This window comes from Saccopteryx bilineata, chromosome 1 (assembly GCF_036850765.1).
Source record: "Saccopteryx bilineata isolate mSacBil1 chromosome 1, mSacBil1_pri_phased_curated, whole genome shotgun sequence".
Classification (NCBI taxonomy): Eukaryota; Metazoa; Chordata; class Mammalia; order Chiroptera; family Emballonuridae; genus Saccopteryx; species Saccopteryx bilineata.
In genome coordinates this window covers 158,072,729-158,092,107 of record NC_089490.1, presented here as the reverse complement: position 1 = coordinate 158,092,107, position 19,379 = coordinate 158,072,729, and the positions used below count along the sequence as shown (strand labels likewise).

At 51.1% G+C, this 19,379-nt stretch overlaps 1 protein-coding gene, 1 non-coding gene and 1 pseudogene across 2 annotated transcripts; 1 reads left to right on the top strand and 2 right to left on the bottom strand.

The window, feature by feature from the left end:
* Positions 1 to 1,084: 1,084 nt before the first annotated feature.
* On the bottom strand, positions 1,085 to 6,472 carry CIMAP1D (CIMAP1 family member D). The gene is made up of 4 exons (XM_066253403.1): positions 6,346 to 6,472; positions 5,522 to 5,629; positions 2,633 to 2,746; positions 1,085 to 1,569 (listed from the first exon to the last, which is right to left on the bottom strand). The coding sequence occupies exons 1-4, from the start codon at positions 6,470 to 6,472 to the stop codon at positions 1,085 to 1,087; spliced, it is 834 nt and encodes a 277-aa protein (XP_066109500.1).
* LOC136321161 (small nucleolar RNA SNORD52) lies at positions 3,172 to 3,238 on the top strand. Its single transcript, XR_010728450.1, has one exon. It is a non-coding gene; the product is annotated as a small nucleolar RNA SNORD52 (small nucleolar RNA).
* A 7,389-nt stretch (positions 6,473 to 13,861) lies between the features above and the next one.
* LOC136319407 (small ribosomal subunit protein eS8-like) lies at positions 13,862 to 19,008 on the bottom strand (annotated as a pseudogene).
* Positions 19,009 to 19,379: the final 371 nt, after the last annotated feature.

Genomic DNA, 19,379 nt, shown 5'->3' with positions numbered 1-19,379 from the left:
CAGGTATCATCACACAAGAGAGCATAGTCACACAACATCATCCATGTGTTTCCTTCCCATCCCTAAGAAAGAATGGTAAGAACAGAGCCCAATGGCCAGAATTCAAATTTTGGCATCAGACAAACACTGGGGCTTATCATGTCTAATTTCTGAAGCCCGATTTCCTCTTGGTAAACCATCACCTACCTCCTGAGTTGTTGTTAAGCTTAAATGATCTTTATCAACATCTAGAACATTGTAGGGCACCTACTTATGACTATTAGAACACACCAAACTCCTATACATCCTTCAAAACCCATCTTCAACGTTCCCTCTTCCAAGAAGTCTACCTGGCTCCCCCCCACTCAAAGCTCTGGCTACACCTCTGGCCTCCCCCAGCTCTGGATCCCTCCTCTGATCCCATCCAGACCCCAAGGGTTGCAGAGTTGGGTGTCTTGATGTTGAGAGCAGTGTGTCAGATTTTCTGATACAAATGGGCCCTGAGTTAAATGAATGCGCATGTGTGCTGCTGACAGCTCTTGGTGCCACAGAGATTTATTGGCAAGCAGCTAGATGGTAGGTTGGGGAAGGGAGGGCATCAGGGCTACTTCCAGCCTGATTTTGGGCTAGGACCAAGGCAGGAAGCTGTGCTTCCATGAGAAACAGGGTATAGCCCAAGTTTGGCAGAAACCTGAGCTGTGTTGGGGACCCAGGCCCTAGCAGGGTGGACGCCGAGTTCTAGGACACAGGAAGCTCCATCTCCGGCCAGCCACTGGGGAGGGCCAGGGGTGTCCCTTTCTCTGCCTGGCCTTGCTTGGCCTGGCATGACCAGGAGAGAAGAAACTGGGGCGCTGGAAGGAGGCTCACCCTGCACAGGGCCATGGGGTCACAGCCCCCAGGGACTGGAGGAAGCAGGTGGCCTAGAAGGACCTCAGACAGTTCAGAAAACAGGAAGGAAGGAGGTTTCTCCCCCTCCCCCAGATTCTCTGAGCTGTCGTACCCCAGCCAAAGCCAGGCCCAGGAGGAGTCTTCCCACAGCCCACTTCAGGGCACAGTAAAATGAGGTTGAGCCTAAGTGCTGGCCTGTGTCTTGTATCCAAAGGCGTCAGGGTGTTGTGTCTGGGGCCATGGTGGCAGCCCGTTTGGAGTGTCGGATGCCCATGGTGAATGCAGGGGCCCTGATTTTGGTCACAGTGACCTGCTCGGGGCTGTGGGTGCCAGGGCCCGGCGTCTCATCTGGGGGACGTGGGGCACGAGGCCGCCCCAGCATAGTGAAGGCGGGCCGACGCTGACGGTAGGCATTGGGGTCTGGGCTGTCATACTGGCCTGGGCCTGGCATCTCAGTGGGGTCCTGGGGGGGACGAGGAGGCGGTGTGCGGCCCACCACTGTGTAGCTCGGGCTACTGGGCTTGATGAAGATCTGGGTGCCCCAGAGAGAGGGCAAGGTATAGGCATTGGGAGCAGGGGCGGAGGTGTCCAAGGGCTGTGGACGCAGACGGGAGCCCAGGGTGAAAGCCGGGGGTGTCCGCTGGCGTACAGGGGGCACCTTCTCTGGGCTGTAGGCCCCAGGGCCGGGTGTCACCTCCAGACCTGTGAGAATGGGGCAGGAGGTTTGGCAATGGACAGAGTGCTCACCTGACCAAAGGCCTTGCATGGCCACCCATTGCCCACATACCTCCTGCAGTTCACAGCACTTCTGAAGAAGCCACAAGTGATTTCCCCTCTTCTCTATCTTGCCCATAGTCTGTTCTCTTGTAAGCCTCTAGGTCTTTACCCAAGCTCAACCCCCTGCCAGGCCATCCTTCTGTTTCCTATTCCCACCTCCCAGGAGCTGCTGCTTCTCCTTACAGACATCCCCAAAGTCCCTCCTCCCTGCTGCCTTTCCCACAGCCCTTCTAGGGTCCTCTGGCCTGGTCTTCCCCTCTGGCCTGGTCTTCCCCTCTCTCCAGACATGACCATACTGAAGTGGGATGGTTTCCACCTGAGTATAACTCCACCTTTCTAAGGTCTCATTAAGAGCAAAGATGTGTCAAATCTACTTCGACTCTCAGAAGTTGGCCATGTTTGGGAGGATCAGTGAACAGAGGATGGGTGCTAAATGGTTGGGTGAGAAGTGAATGAGTAGATGAATGGATCCATTGGTGTGTAGACAGATGGATCAATTGATGGATCCTGGATGGATGGATGGATGGATGGATGGATGGATGGATGGATGGATGGATAAATGGATTGGATGATGAACAGGTAGATGGGTGGTTAGCTTGATGAATAAATAGATGGGTGGATGGAGGGATGAATGAATCAGTGGGTGAAGGAGTAGATGGGTGATAGGTGAAAAGATGAAAGAGTGGGTGGATGGGAGGGGACTTGCACATTTGCCACAGTCCCCACTGCACCTTATTGTCTCCTGATGCTGAAGATGAGCTCAACTGCCCTTGTGGTACCACATGTGCCCAGGCTCACCATCACCTTGGCCCAGTTCACTCATTCAGGTTTTTTTTATGGTCCCCAGCCCTTCTTCTGAGGTCTTGGATTTTGTCATTCAACGACACTGAAGTTCTAAGAAGTTGGGGTTGGGGGGAAGGAGAGGACAGAGGCAGGAGAGTCACTGAGATCCTGAAGGGACAGGTTCCTCATAGGGTCAGATACTTACCCCGAGACTTGCCCCGGCCCTGCATAGAGTAGGCAGGGGTGCAGCTCCGGCCAAACCGGGTGACTTTTGGGTCCAGGAAGTAGACCGGCCCAGGGCTGGTGTCCTGTGGAGAGGCTGGGGAGAGGATCCCAGAGTGCTGGCTGCACCTCTGATGGCCCCAGGCCCCCACTCAGGACTCCTGGCTAGCTCTGAGACTCTTCCACCCTCCAGACACCCCCACCCCCATCTTGGAAAGCAGGGACCTCAGCCTACTGAGGTCTGATTGCCATGACTGAGGCTCTGGATCTCTGCTTTGACTTTGTCTTGATGAGCCTTTCTGTACTTTCCTGATTAAACCTGTCACTCAACTTCTCCTCTGCCATGAGCTAGGGTACCAGTTCTAGAGAAACTAGCTTATAGATTAGTTAGAATTATACATAAAGTGAGGAAAACTAGACCTTAACTAAGGATCTAAGAAGGATCCTTTTAGTGCCTGGATTTGTTGGCATGCGAAAAGCTTAAGGGAGAGGCTCTATGTTACATTTAAATCCCAGCAGATTGGAAATGATGATTTCTCAGACTAGAGTCTCTGACGCTGGTTCTGATGTCAAAACTAAACTCTGACTCATCTGGGGGGGAAAAAAAACAAAAACAAAAATCCCAGCAGAACCTGACCAGGCGGTGGCGCAGTGGATAGAGCATTGGACTGGAATGCAGAGGACCCAGGTTCGAGACCCCGAGCTCGCCAGCTTGAGTGTGGGCTCATCTGGTTTGAGCAAAAGCTCACCAGCTTGGACCCAAGGTCTTTGGCTCGAGCAAGGGGTTACTCGGTCTGCTGAAGGCCCACGGTCAAGGCACATATGAGAAAGCAATCAATGAACAACTAAGGTGTCACAACGAAAAACTGATGATTGATGCTTCTCATCTCTCTCCATTCCTATCTGTCTGTCCCTGTCTATCCCTCTCTCTGACTCTCTCTCTGTCCCTGAAAAAAAAAATCCCAGCAGATCCTCTGTGAGCTGCATCCTTGGGCCTGTTAAAAGCCTCCTTTTCCTCAGTAGTAGGATGAGAAGTTTGAAAAAGAAACCAGCCATGGAAGAGGTGGTCCGGTGTCTGGCATTTAGTAATTGGGACCAATGACAGTGATTGCCACTACTACTATTTACAAGCACATTCAGGTATAAATTAATTGGTTTACATATGAATGTGTACATGCACACACATGACCCTGTGCACATACAGAAAGCATGTTTGTGACAAACGAACACATCCCAACTCATCCCTTTTCCCACTGCCAAGCCTGTGCCTATGCTGCAAGCTCTGCCTGGAGTCCCTTCTGCTGGGGCTTCCAGTGAACTTCTACTCATTCTACAAAGCCCAGATGTCATGCCTCCACCTCAAAGAAGTCCCTGAGCATTCACTAACTGCCCCCACCCCAACTCCACAGGTGTATCCGGTGACTAGCATTAGAACTAGGAACCCAGGTTGCCTTAGGCCATAGGCTAAGTTCTTAACCTTCCTGGTAGCAGATGTGACACTGCTTCCTTCACTTGCCTTCTGGGGCTCCTTGCCGCTTCCTGAGTTCTTTTTCAGTTGGTTTGGGATTTTTTTCTGATTCTGAAGGTGTCTCTGCCAGCCACCCCCTCCCCATAAGCCTCTGTCCACATGAATCAAACTCCGCACACAGGACCCTTCCAGTCCCGGACCCTAGCCTACTTGGTACCTCAGAGCAGCTCTAGAGAATGAGCTGATGGAGTTTGTGGGCACTGATATGTAGGGGACAGGCTTGCTGGGTGAATGGTGATAAAATCACTGATAGAATGGACGGCTGCCCATGGCTGGGGGCCACCTGCAGCCCTGCACTTGGTGTTCCTTCAGGCACATTCTCACCAGGAGAAAAGCGGGTGACACAGAAGTCAGGTCACCCACTGACCAGGTGTCTCGCCACCCCTGCCTGTTTAAACAACAAAGAATTCTTATTCTACCCTCACCACATGCTGTGAGGTAAGCAAGGCCTGGAGAGCCCCTGGCTTTTTACTTTATTTATTTATTTATTGACAGAGAGAGAGAGAGGGACAGACAGGGACAGAGAGACAGGAAGGGAGAGAGATGAGAAGCATCAGTTCTTTGTTGCGGCTCCTTAGTTGTTCATTGATTGCTTTCTCATATGTGCCTTGACCGGGAGGCTACAGCAGAGTGAGTGACCCCTTGCTCAAGCCAGCAATCTTGGGTTCAAGCCAGCGACCTTGGGGCTTGAGCCAGTGACCATGGGGTCATGTCTATGATCCTGTACTCAAGCCAGTGACACAACGCTCAAGCTGGTGAGCCCACGCTCAAGTTGGCGACCTTGGGGTTTCAAACCTGGGTCCTCTATGTTCCAGTCTGATGCTCTAACCACTGTGCCACTGCCTGGTCAGGCCCCCTTGGCCTTTTAATGGAGAAACTGAAGCTAGCACTCACTCTCCAAGCCCACTTTTCTGACTAGATGCCCAGCATTGTCAGAAAACTTATAAGGCATTTAACCTTTGCTTAATGAACATCTCCAGGTATCTAATGTTTATTTAAATCTGACAAATGTGCAGGGAGCTTATTGTCATTGTTTACAGAGGAAGAAACTGAAGCACAGAGCAGTCAAGCAGCAAGAAATGTGCAAAGTGCAGAAGGCAAATTCAGGGCCTAACTACCATACTATTCCTTTCATGCTCTTCTTTGGTAAGAAAACAGAGGACAAGAGAGGCACAGGGGCTTCCTGAGGTCATACAGCAAACCAGGGGTCAAGTGACCCACCTGGATCCTGCTTTGCTCAATGGGTCCTATATCTACAGAGTGAAATAAATGTTCCCTGGAGATTCAAAAGGCCTCCCATAACCCCTCTTCACCCCCACTTCCCTGCCCACCAGCCGGCCTTACCCTCGCTGGGTCTCCGGAGGAGTGAGTAGGCAGGACTGGCCACCCTGGTGCAGTCGTGGTTGATGTAGCCAACAGTGGATGGCAGGGCATACAAGCCCGGCCCAGAGCCTGCAACCAAAGCCCTCAGGTCATGGCCTGGGCCTAGGTCCCCTGAAACATGGTAGGCTCCCTGCCCCCCTCCATGGCAGAGGTGGGGGGAGCAGGAGCTGCCTGTGCAAACAGACATTGTGAGTCAAACACAAATCAGGGGGAGGGGCTGCGGAGCAAGCAGCCTCCTCCTGTCTTGGGACACTCGGGATGGGGTGACTAAGGACCAGACACAGAGACTCATTGTCACAGATGGAGAAATTGAGGCCCAGTGTCACAGTCGCAATGTTTGATGGATTCTGCAAAAATATCAGTGCCACAAGAGCCATAGAGTCCGAGTCCAGATGTTTTGTTACCAACAGAGAAACTGAGGCATGGGCCAGGACCCTAACCAAGATCCCGCAGTAAACATCATGGTCAGAACATTCACCTCACTGCTTAAAACACCACAAACTTTCCACTGGTTTGCCTGGTGTCTGTCCCCCAATGGCCCTTGGCTGCTGGGTTCATGGCTGCACCCTAAGCACCTAGAAGATACAAGACCCATAAAATACTCAGTTCTTGTTGGGTGGGATCCTATGCAAAAGCCATAGAAACACTATGCTTACACCCTTCCTACAGGACAGAAAACTGAGGTTTGGGGAAGGGCAGGGACCCCTCAGAAGTTCCTGTTTTTCACTGGGCTTCCAGAAAGGGTCCCACCACCATTCCCCCCCTCCTCCATGGCCTGCGTGTACCGTTCTCCAAGGTGACCATCCCGCAGGTCTTCCTCAGGCCCGTCTCTGGAATCTGGCACTCTGTGGCCCGCCGGCCCAGGGGTGCTGTAGTCAGCCGTGGAGCAGGGTCACAGCTGAGGGTCCCCATGGTGAGCAGGGGTGGATTGCGGAGAGCACAGGGCTGGGCAGCACCCTCAATTGGTGCTGTCTCCTTGACCGCAGTGGCTCTGGGCTGTTGGTTCTGCCACTGTCCCCAGTCCTTGGGGCTTCTGCCTGTGCTGGCAGAGCCCTGGCCTCACCACACCCTCCCAGAGACCACACAGACGGCCTCTTGTCCTTCAGCAGGGAGTCTTGGGGCCCTGGCCCAAGCGGGCTGGTCGGCGGACGCTGGCCTGGAAGTGGGGCTGGGATCGAGTGTCGGCCAGATGGCTGGACAGTCCAGGAAAGAATCCGGTGTCAGCAGAGCGGGTCCCCTGGGAGACGGCTGAACTGGGCAGCCAGGCCAGAGCAAGCCCCGGGGGAGCCGGAGCCACAAACACAACACCCATAGCCTTGTAGCAAGAGGGACTGGTGAGGTCATGGGCAGCATGGCCCCATTTCTACAACTGGGGAAACTGAGGCACAGCTGAAGGTCATACAGCAAGTTCACCACTCTGGGCCAGGAAGCCTGCCTTCCTTTCTCCTTTCTTTCCTTCCTTCCTTCCCTTATCCAGTAGCACTTATTGAGCATTGACTGTGTACTTGGTTCTGTTTGGGTCAGTGGGGACACAACAGGACAGAGAGGGAGCTGATGTTCTTGGGAGGAGAAAGAAAATAAACCATAAATTAATAAATGAGCATAGGATATTGCAAGGTGTTACATGTGCTGTAAAGCACAGAACAGGGTCAGGAGCCCAAGAGGGCAATGAGTGGGTCGCGGAGTGCTAGTCAAGGTGGGATGAGAGGTCGCTGCATTGAGAAGGTGAGAGAAGAGGATGAGGAAATGGCCATGCAAAGTCTCTGGGCCAGGAGCAAAAATGATGAGGCGGCAGTGTGGTCCTCCAGAACAGCCACTGCCTCCCAGAGGCCAGTAGGGATTTACTGCAGCCCAGTCTAGAGTTAAACTAGAGTATCATTCCTGCCCACACCAAAGGCTACCACTGTGGCAGACTGCAAGACGGGTCTCAGGAAACTTGGCTGAACAGAATTCAATCCTGTCTCTTCTATGGTATCCTTGTTTGTGGCTGTATTGTTAGGTCCTTTGCACTGTAATATTTTTAAATTTTTATTTATTGATTTTAGCCAGAGATGAAGGGAGAGACAGAAATATCAATCCGCTCCTATATGTGCCCTTATCAGAAATTGAACTAGCAACCTCTGCGCTTCAGGCCAATGCTCCAACCAACGGAGTTATCTGGCCAGGGCTGCATTGTAATTTTTAAACAGCTTTCTTGAGTGATAATTCACACACCACACAATTCACTCTGCAATATAATTTTAACTTTTTAATCAAAATGTTAGAATCTATGTAAAAGATCATAAAACAAGTCTTAAATGCTTGTATGAAAGAAAAAAAGAGAGAGAGAAAGAGAGAAAGAAAAAGAGAAAGAAAGATCTTAAAATCAATGACCAAAGGTTTCACCTTAAAGGTAGAAGAGTAAGTGACAGGAAAGGGATCGAAAACATAACAGCAGAAATGCATGAAATAGGAAAGTATAGAAAAAATTAATGGAATCTCCCTCCCCCCCCAAAATGCTGGTTCTTTAAAAGAATCGACAAATTTGATAAACCTCTAAATGGACTGATCAAGGGAACAATGCGAAGGACACAAGTCCAATGTCAGGAATACAAGAGGCACATCACCTCAGACCCACACTCGAGAATGACCACACATCCCACAGGCACATTGTTTCTTTTTTTTTTTTTTTAATTGATTTCAGAGAGAGAGGAACGTCAAGCTGTTCCTGTGTGTGCCCTGACTCAGGATCAAACCAGCAGCCTCTGCTTCGGGATAATGTTCTCACCCACTGAGCCATTCAGCCGGGGCTTACATGCACATTCTCTATGTCATCATCTTTAATTATCACATCTCACTGAGGGAGGCTCTGTGACTAAACTTCATCTGTGGTTACAGATGAGGAAACTGAATCCCAGAGTGGAAATGACATGCATGATTCCCTCAATAACTCATTCAGCAGAGTTGGGACTTGAACCCAGAACTCTGACTCCAAATGTAAAGTATTTTTTTAATTAATGATTGGTTTTTATTTCTTAAGATTTTATTTATTCATTATAGAGAGGGGAGAGAGAGAGAGAGAGAAGGGGGGAGGAGCAGGAAGCATCAATTCCCATATGTGCCTTGACCAGGCAAGCCCAGGGTTTTGAACCGGCAACCTCAGCATTTCCAGGTTGACGCTTTATCCACTGCGCCACCACAGGTCAGGCAATGATTGATTTTTTTTTTTTTTTGTATTTTTCTGAAGTGGAAATGGGGATAGACAGTCAGACAGACTCCCACATGCACCTGACCGGGATCCACCCGGCACGCCCACCAGGGGGAAACGCTCTGCCCCTCTGGGGCATCGCTCTGTCACGACCAGAGCCACTCTAGTGCCTGGGGCAGAGGCCAAGGAGCCATCCCCAGCCCCCGGGCCATCTTTGCTCCAGTGGAGCCTCGCTGTGGGAGGGGAAGAGAGAGACAGAGAGGAAGGAGAGGGGGAGGGGTGGAGAAGCAGATGGGCGCTTCTCCTGTGTGCCCTGGCCTGGAATCGAACCCGGGACTTCTGCACACCAGGCTGACGCTCTACCACTGAGCCAACCGGCCAGGGCAATGATTGATTTTTTTTTTAAATTTTTTTTTTATTATTATTATTTTTTTTTTTTTTTTTTGTATTTTTCTGAAGCTGGAAACAGGGAGAGACAGTCAGACAGACTCCCACATGCGCCCGACCGGGATCCACCCGGCACGCCCACCAGGGGGTGACGCTCTGCCCACCAGGGGGCGATGCTCTGCCCATCCTGGGCGTCGCCATGTTGCGACCCTCCTGGGTGTCGCCATGTTGCGACCAGAGCCACTCTAGCGCCTGGGGCAGAGGCCACAGAGCCATCCCCAGCTCCCGGGCCATCTTTGCTCCAATGGAGCCTTGGCTGCGGGAGGGGAAGAGAGAGACAGAGAGGAAGGCGCGGCGGAGGGGTGGAGAAGCAAATGGGCGCTTCTCCTATGTGCCCTGGCCGGGAATCAAACCCTGGTCCTCCACCCGCTAGGCCGACGCTCTACTGCTGAGCCAACCGGCCAGGGCGGCAATGATTGATTTTTAAAGAGAGAGGAAAGGAGAGAGAGAGAGAGAGAAAGAAACATCAATTTGTTGTTCCACTTATTTATGCTTTATTGGTTGACTTTCTTTTTTGTATATGCCCTAACCAGGGATCGAACCTGCAAGCTTGGCATAGCTGGACAATGCTCTAACCAACTGAACACCCAGCCAGGACTCTGACTCAGAATTTAATTAAAGCTAAGAGTCAAGGGCTTCTTCCAGGTTCTAATCCCAGCTCAGCTTTCTGAGAGTGCTAAAAATCCACGCTGGGTTCCCATAGTCCTAAGAATAAAAGCCAAGCCCTCACGGTCACACAAGGCTCTCTTGTCCCCTCTGCCCTCTCCTCCGGCCCTCAATCCTCTCTCACTCCACTCTGGCTACATCAGCTGGCTTGTTATTCCTTGAGCTATTAAGACAGTTCCCACCACAGGGCCTGCACCTGCCCTCTCTCTCTCTTTTTTTTTTTAACAAGTTTTATTTTATTTTATTTTATTACAGAGACAGAGAGTCAGAAAGAGGGATAGACAGGGACAGATAGATGAGAAGCATCAATCATTAGTTTTTTGTTGCGTATTGCGACACCTTAGTTGTTCATTGATTGCTTTCTCATATGTGCCTTGACCGTGGGCCTTCAGCAGACCGAGTAACCCCTTGCTCGAGCCAGCGACCTTGGGTCCAAGCTGGTGAGCTTTTGCTCAAACTAGATGAGCCCACGCTCAAGCTGGCGACCTCAAGGTCTCAAACCTGGGTCCTCCGCAGCCCAGTCTGACGCTCTATGCACTGTGCCTCTGGTCAGGCACCTGTTCTCTCTCTTGTCTTCCTTCTACCTGAATGTCTTGCCTAACAAGTAAGCCCCCAGTTGGCTCCACCCTCAGTCACCTGTGAGCCCCCAACATTGGATGAGCCATTTAATTTTTTCCAGAAGCAGCAGAAATGATAGATAATGACATCAATTTCTCTCTCTCTCTTTCTCTCTCTCTCCATCTGCCAAATGAGCCTCATAGTGACCAAAACTGGCCAGAAGTGCAGGAGCCCACTGACCCCACCACTGAGGTCAGTCAGGCACAGAAGAGACAAGGTTCCTGTGGAAGTTGCTCCCCGAACCTTGCCCACCCCATGCCCAGGTTACATCAGCCAGCCATGGAGTGCAGACCACTGGAGACACTGGTCCCAGCCCCAATCATCTCAGTTTTCCCACCGTGACATGGACTATGTTTGACCCCCTTCCAGGTTCCAGCTGGGAGTTGGCCCTGACTGCCTCCATTTCCCCACTGTGACTTGGGAAGAAACCAAGAGCTAATATAGAGGGAGCAGAGTGTAATGGCCACCTGAGCCTGTGAAGGGCCACTTTGGGTGCAGCTACCTTACAAGATGGAGATCAACCCCATTCCGGTCCACAGGTTCCCCACTGATATCATCACCTCTCTCTTTGTGATTCAGTTCAGCTCACAACTCTTCCCCAGCTGCCAAGTAAATGATATATATATAAATGAGCTGCTATTTCATTTAAAGCAGACGCAAGCAAGTCATGCTTTTGATCCAACCTGACTCACTGGCAGAAGAGAGCAAATGGGGGCGGGGGGGGGGGGCTGGATTGGGAGTGAGAGTATGAGGCTCCAGGGAAGGAACGTCGCTTCCTGGGCCTCAGGATCCCGAAGTGATCAATACAGCTGGGGCTCCTTGGATTATATAGCTTTATCCTAGTCACTAATTCTGCCATTACTTACCTGTTTTCCCCCTGTGTGCCCAGCACTGGCAGGTGCTTGGGAAACAAGTATGGACAAAACACATAATCTCCCTTTCTCACCTTTTTTTAAAGAGATGCAAATACAGTAACTGTTCATATTACATTAGAAGGCAAGCAATGCCACACACACACACACACACACACACACACACATCAAGGGCAAGAAGGAGTTGGAGGTGTGGGGAGTTTGCAGTTTCAAATGGGGTGGTTGGAGGAAGCCTCGCTAAGGTGACATTGGAGCAGACTTGAAGGAGGTGAGGAAGGAGGTGGCATCTGGGGATCCTGAGGCCCAGGAAGTGACGTTCCTTCCCTGGAGCCTCACACTCTCACTCCCAATCCAGCCCCCCCCCCCCCCCATTTGCTCTCTGATGGCCGGGAGGACAGGCTGTAGAGTCCGAGAGCCAAGTCTGACTCAGGTGCTCACAGGCGCCCTCTGGTGGCTACGGAGGGGGGGAACAGGCCGTATGCAGCGCCAGGAGACCAGAGTGGTGGGTATGGGACCACGCTGGTCCAGAAGGGGATTGTAAGGGAGCTTGGGGGAAAGGATGAGACAATAGTGGGTGAGATGGTGGTGAGGCGGTGGAGGGATGGGGAGCAATCGTGAGGAGGGATGATGAGCTCCACCCAGGTGGAGGTGGAGGATGGGGTGATAAATAGGTGAGGTTTGGGAGTTTTGTTGTTGTTTAGTAATACAGAGACAGAAACAGAGCCTGGAAGGGAGAGAGATGAGAAGCATCAACTCCTCATTGCGGCACTTTAATTGTTCATTGACTGCTTCTCATATGTGCCTTGACTTGGGGGCTCCAGCTGACCCTTGCTCAAGCCAGAGCGACCTTGGGTTCAAGCCAGCAACCATGAGGTCATGTCTACCATCCCACGCTCAAGCCAGTGACCTGGGGTTTCCAATGTAGGTCCTCAGTGTTCCAGGTCGGCGCTCTGTCCACTGCGCCACCACCTGGTCAGGTTCTGGAAGTATTTTTAAATTGGAAACAACAGGTTTGTAGTAGATTTGGTGTGGAAATTAAGAGAACTAGATGAATGGAAGCCACCTCCAGGACTTGGGCCCGAGAACCTGGAGGATGGAACTGCTGTAAGGAGGAAAGGGCAGATGCAGGAGGGGCAGGTTTTAGGAGAAATGGATAGTTCAGTATGTGAATTGTGAGTTTGGGACTCCAGTGGGAGGTGCATGTGGACACTGGTAGGCAGCCAGCCGTGGAGGACCAGCTGGTTGTCTATGCTTCATAACAAATTCCCCCAAAAGCAATGGCTTTAAACAACACATGCATTTATTATTTCACGGTTTAGGGGCTGCAGAGCTGGTTTCTCTGCTCAGGCTGCATTGATAGTGTTGGCCAGTGCTGGGCCCTACTATAAAGAGGCTAGACTGGGGAAGGGTCAGCTCTCAGCTCCCCCAGGTTGTCAAAAAACTTTTTCCTTGTTATTATAGGACTAGGGACCCTCTCTTGCTGGCTGTTGGCTGGAAGCCGCTCTCAATTCTGACCAGGTAGCCTTTGATCCCAAGTGAGGTGGGAGCCATGGAGGGTTTGGGGCAGAGGGAGGGTGAGGTTTGGTGTAAGAGGAGGGGAAAAGTAAAAATGGCTGTTGATTTCTTTAGTTATTCCTTCTCCATGTCTTCCATGCTCCTCCATGTAACACATATGCACAAAGATGCACAAGAAGAGGCAGGAGTTGTACCCCTTGTTTCCAATAGGTCCAGAACATCACTTGCCATGGCAAGTGCACAACAAATACCTGTTGAAGAAAGGGGTGAAGGGGAGCTGTCATCAACACTGTTGCAACTGCTGATCTGAGTTTTCACCACCCTTTGGGTCTGAAAGTGAGGATACACCCCCAGGAGGCTGGGTTTATTGAATGAACTGTTGTTTTCCATCCCTGGTATACAGAAGGTGGCAGGCCAGGTGTTCACAGGGCCTGTCACTTCATCCAGTGCCAGCTCACGCTTGATATGTGACTTCCCACCTCCCCAGTGCCTCGAAATTGTCCTTTGTCCAGTTGCTAGTCCCCTGACTCACACTCACGTGCCTCTGTGGCCGCCTGCCCCTTTTTACGTGGGGACTCTAACAAGGAAGCCTTGTTCTTCCCAGAGGACTGGAACACAGAGAACTTGCCAGCCTCTCTCCCTCCTCTATCCTGGAAAAAGCTGGCATTCTATATAGGATCAAGTAGGGACCAGAGCAACACTCTCTTCTACTAGGTACCCTGCTGCATGCCTGCCAAGACCCCATTTACAGATGAGGACACTGAGGTTCAGAGGAAAAAAGAGCTCACATTCTGAGGACTGGGGGACTGGAGAGGGATCGCAGCAGGCTTTTCTGGAGCCCACAGAGTCCTACCCGACAAGATCCTTTCTCCTCTCTGGCTTTATCCATCCTTCTGGTACAGCCCCTCTGGCCCCTTCACCTGTTTGTATTTTGTTTGTTTTTTACAGAACAATAAATACCTTTATTACATAAGCTAAGACAGGAGGGAGGAGAATTTATTTGCCTTTCCGGGCCTTGATTTTTCTCAGAACTCCAGCCCCTTGCCCTCTAGCACACAGCCATCTGCGTGGCCACACTGGCCTGGTCTGGAAGTGAGACGTACGAGAAGCTTGCCCTGCTGGGACTGCGGACTGCTCCCTCTAGAAGACTGCCAATTTTCATGTTTTTTCCCCTTTCATCATATTTCTCCTGAATTTTCTTTAATTGTTTTCTTTTTAAGGTTTTTACTTATTGATGAATTTTTAGAGAGAAAGGAAAGGAGAGAGAATGATTGATTTTTTTTTTCTTTTTTTTTTTTTTTAAAAAATATTTTATTTATTGATTTTTAGAAAGAGGGGAGAGAGAGAGAGAAGGGGGAGGAGCAGGAAGGATCAACTCCCATATGTGCCTTGACCAGGCAAGCCCAAGGTTTCGAACCGGCAACCTCAGTGTTCTAGGTCACACTTTATCCCACTGCGCCACCACAGGTCAGGCATGATTGATTTTTTGTTCCACTTATTTATTCATTCATTGGTTTATTTTTTCCTTTTTTTTTTTTTTTTTTTAGCAAGAAAGGCAGAGAGAGTGACAGACAGGGACAGACAGACAGGAAGGGAGAGGAATGAGAAGCATCAACTTGTCGTTGTGGCACTTTAGTTGTTCAGTGATTGCTTTCTCATAGGTGCCTTGACTGGGAGGGGGGCTACAGCAGAGCGAGTGACCCCTTGCTCAAGCCAGAGACCTTGGGCTCAAGCCAGCAACCATGGGTCATGTCTATGATACCACGCTCAAGCTGGATGAGCCCGCGCTCAAGCCAGCAACCTCAGGGTTTCAAACCTGGGTCTTCTGCGTCCCAGTCCAATGCTCTATCCACTGCACCACTGTCTGATCAGGCTCACTGGTTGATTCTTGTCCGTGCCCTGACCAGGGATTGAACCCTCAACATTGACGTATCAGGATGATGCTCTAACCAACTGAGCTACTTGGCCAGGGATCTTTGATCATTTTTGTTTAAAATCTGTTCCTTCTTAGAAGTCAGCTTGGCCTCCTTCTTGTGGTCCAGGGGTATAGTGGGACTTGTAGCACTGCCAATATAGTGTGCTGTCAAGCACAATGCAGTTCTTTACTAGGGTCTTGGTGCAGACTGATTCATTGTTGAATGTGTTTGCAGACAATGTCAGCAATCCTTGTTTTGCACATACAGCACTCAGCCCCAGCAGGTTGCCCACACCCAGCTTCAAGTCAGTGTACTTCTTGTTGCCTTGCTGCATACAGACTGTGTGTATGCGGTGGGGGCCAATCCTAAGTGTTTTTTGTTTGGTTTTTTTTGCAGAGACAGAGTCAGAGAGAGGGGTAGACAGGGATAGACAGACAGGAACGAAGAGAGATGAGAAGCATCAATCATCAGTTTTTCGTTGTGCGTTGTGACACCTTAGTTGTTCATTGATTGCTTTCTCATATGTGCCTTGACCGTTGGCCTTCAGCAGACCAAGTAACCCCTTGCTGGAGCCAGCGACCTCGGGCTCAAGCTGGTGAGCTTTGCTCAAACCAGATGAGCCCGCGCTCAAGCTGGTGACCTCGGGGTCTCAAACCTGGGTCCTTCCTCATCTCAGTCCAACGCTCTATCCACTGCGCCACCGCCTGGCCAGGCCAATCCTAAGTGTTAACAGAGGGCACCTCAGCTCATATTTTCACTTCTTGTGGTAGGGCTTTCTCTTGCCCCTGATCGTGCAGTGCTTGTGCCAGTTGTCCTGAGAGACTCCCACGGCTCATTGCCATCTGGAAAGAGGCAGCCCCTTGCTTTTTTTTAATTCAGTGAGAGGAGGGTCCGCAGAGAGACAGATGCCTGCATGAGCCCCAATCAGGATCCACCTGGAAAGCCCACTAGCGGGCGATGCTCTGTGATCAAACCATGGCTGCAGGAAAGAGAGACAGAAACAAGAGGGGGAGGGGTGGAGAAGCAGTCGGGCACTTCTCCTGTGTACCCTGGCTGGGAATCAAACCCTGGACATCCACACTCCAGGCCAATGATCTACCACTGAGCAAACTAGCCAGGCCACCTCCCCCTTGTTGTTTTTTTTAATTTTTTTAAAATTTTTATTTTATTTATTCATTTAGAGAGGAGAGAGAGAGAGAGAGAGAGAGAGAGAGAGAGAGATGGGGGGAGGAGCTGGAAGCATCAACTCCCATTTGTGCCTTGACCAGGCAAGCTCAGGGTTTCGAACCCGCAACCTCAGCATTTCCAGGTCAACGCTTTATCCACTGTGCCACCACAGGTCAGGCCTCCCCCTTGTTTTTTTAAAATCACACCAGGCAGCTCTGACCTCAGGGTCTTCGCACTCACTGTGCCTTCTACTTGGGACATCCTTTCCCAAACAGATGCTTGCTAATTCTCTTTACTTCCTTGAAGTCTTTGCCCAAACCTCTTGGTCTGAACAAATCTTTCTCTGACCACCCAACTTGATTTTACAACTTGCCCCAGCTCCTCACCAATCCCCCTTCCATCCATCACTAGCTAATATAATGTGTTTACCAGTTGCACAGTGGTAGGTTGGAGTTTGCCAGAGCTATAAAATGCGCACTTTTGTGAGTTAGCCAATGTCCTATTGGTAGCCTGAAATCAGCTGTAATGGGAGTATCAACACCGCAAAAATCAGCATGCACTTCAAAGCAGGGCTTTTTGCTCTGAAGAGCCAGCCGTTCAACATTTATAAGCACACAGCTCTGTTTATTATGTTTAGTGTTTGTGGTCTCTGGTTATCCCAATCCCCATTAGGATGTAAGCTCCTAGGGCAGGGGTCTGCCCACCTTGCTCTCTGCTGTCATCCTGGCACCTAGAACAATACTTGGCATCCAGTAGGCACTTAATAAATATTTGTTGAATTAGTGAGTAAGCCTCATCCTTAGCAACTGCTCATACTCTGAAAGCAGGACTCTCATGAAGGGAAAGACCCTACACAAATATAAATGGTAGTTAACTTCAGAGCAGGGGTTACTTGGAGATGGGAGATCTCAGAGTGTGTTAACCATAACAGTAGACTGGCCTGAGGTTACTTGAATGCAAGTACACAGGATTCTTGGAGGAATACCTTCAGAAACCAGATGTCCTTTATGATTGATAAGCTCTGAAACTCTGACTCTTCTCGTGTCCGTGATGATGAAGGAAACAGTAAATGTGCAGGGTTGGGGATGGTATGGCTGGGAAAAAAGGTTTTTGTAGTTTTCTAGCTTTATCTGCTGAGCTGTGGCTTTTGGAACTCAATAAATATGCAGTGGCGCAGTTTCTCGGGGCTGATTCTGTCTCAGGAGTTTCAGCCCTCTGCTATACTATTCATCTGATGTGTCTTATTCCTTGCGAGTCTGAACCTAAAAGAAATTGTAACTCCCTCGTGACAAAACCTCTCAGCATGCCCTGATCTCTAGTACCATTATGCCAGTATTCAGAAACATCCTCTCACCCCTAGATAAAACAGTGGTACTGCCTAGCACCTTGACCCTTGGCCAGGCAATAAGACCCTGGATACTTTTAGCTACATGACTCCATCTAAGCAACACATTCTGATCATCATGAGCCCAGCCCCATAACAACTCAAGATGCCGGAGAAACTCCTGGTATCGTGATCCTAGCCCTGGGGGTGATAGAGAAGAAACTCTATGGCCTTGGACTCCAGTGCCAAAGATAATCCTTTGTACGTCCATTCAGCACCTATTTATTCAGCGCCTGCTGCCATCTGAGTTGGACTGGAGATGCAGGACCATCTACCTTTTCCTGTGATCTGCCCCTGTCGCCAGTTCTAGACAATAGCAGGAACCTGGGGGACGGGAAGCTGGTTTAAAGAAGCACTACGTGTCCTTGCCTGGTAGTTAAGTTGTTTATAGCATCCTCACAATACGCCAAGGTTGCTGGTTTGATTCCCGGTCCGGGCACATACAAGAATCAACCAATGGGGGAAAGAAAAGAATCAACCAATGAATGCCTAAATACGTAGTATAGATCTCTCTCTTCTCTTCTCTTCTCTCTCTCTCTCTCTCTCTCTCTCTCTCGTAAACCAGTCAATAAAAAAATTTCTTTGAAGAAAAAGAATCACGGCGCCCTTGTCATTCGCACTAATAACACGAATGTGTATTACGGAATGTACGGGAGCCACCAGGTACGCGCCACTCCTGAAGCCGGTTCCCGGAGGTGCGCCAGTCAGATCGCGCGGGTATGCAAAGTCTGGATAGACCAGTGGCTGGGAAGAAGGGCGGGGTGCGGGGCGCTGCGGCATGCGTGGCCTTGTGGGAAACGAAGCCCCAGGACGTAGACCCCCCACCCCCACCCAGCGCCCGCAGCATGCTGGGAATGTGGGCGAGGAGGGCGCAGGGGCTACCGGGACTTGTGGACCGAGACCGTGCGCGCTGCTAGGGCGGTGGAAGCAGTGACCGAAGCCGGTCCGTAGTTGCTGACCAGACCCGGAGTTTCCCACGCGACTCCAGTCTGCAGGATGTGAGCTAAGACGAGGGCAGCGGCCGGGGCACCATAGCCAGCTAAAAGAAGCAGATGAATCTCAGGTCCTGCTGGCCAAGATCGTCCCCAGTGGTGGCGGCGCCGGGAGTACCCGACCGCCGGGACTCCGCCCCTGCCCTTGACGGTACTGGGCATCCACAGCCCATCTGGGCCAGCTGGGACTCGCAGCGTTGGCCTTGGAAGCTGAATCCTGACCCCATTCCATACTCAGGCCCCCCAGACCAACCTGTCCCACCCAGACCCCTGCCCCAGACAGCCAGGTACAAACCTGCACCCTCCCTGCAGATCCACCCACAACTCCACCTGGACCCTTCTCTGATATTTGCCCCACCTTATCACCCAGACCCGGCTGCAAGGCCCCCATCCTGCACAAACCCCCTGAGCCCCCTCTTGTTATATATAGGTGCAGACATTGCAGCTGAGAGAAGCTCCTTGGCCAGTTAACTTCTCTGTGGGGCTCTGGTCTGGGCGCTGACCTTAACCGCCCCCCTGCCAGGCATACCTAATTGTCCCAAGTCCTCCACCTGCAGCCTCTCCCACCGGGGGTTTCCCAACCTCTGACATTGCTGGGATTTGGACCTCAGTGTTCTCAGGGCACCGTGGGATGAGCAGCACTTTGGCTCCCGCCCACTTGATGCCAGGAACACCCCCAATCATGACAACCACTGATGTCCCCAGACATTGTCCAGTGTCCACCAGGGGGAAGGAGGCTGAATTACTCCCAGGGAGAACCACTGTACCAACCCTTTAAAAAAGCAGTAGTTGCCCTGGCCGGTTGGCTCAGCGGTAGAGCGTTGGCCTGGCGTGCTGGGGACCTGGGTTCGATTCCCAGCCAGGGCACATAGGAGAAGCGCCCATTTGCTTCTCCACCCTCCCTCCTCCTTCCTCTCTGTCTCTCTCTTCCCCTCCCGTAGCCAAGGCTCCATTGGAGCAAAGATGGCCCGGGCGCTGGGGATGGCTCCTTGGCCTCTGCCCCAGGCGCTAGAGTAGCTCTGGTCGCGGCAGAGCGACGCCCCGGAGGGGCAGAG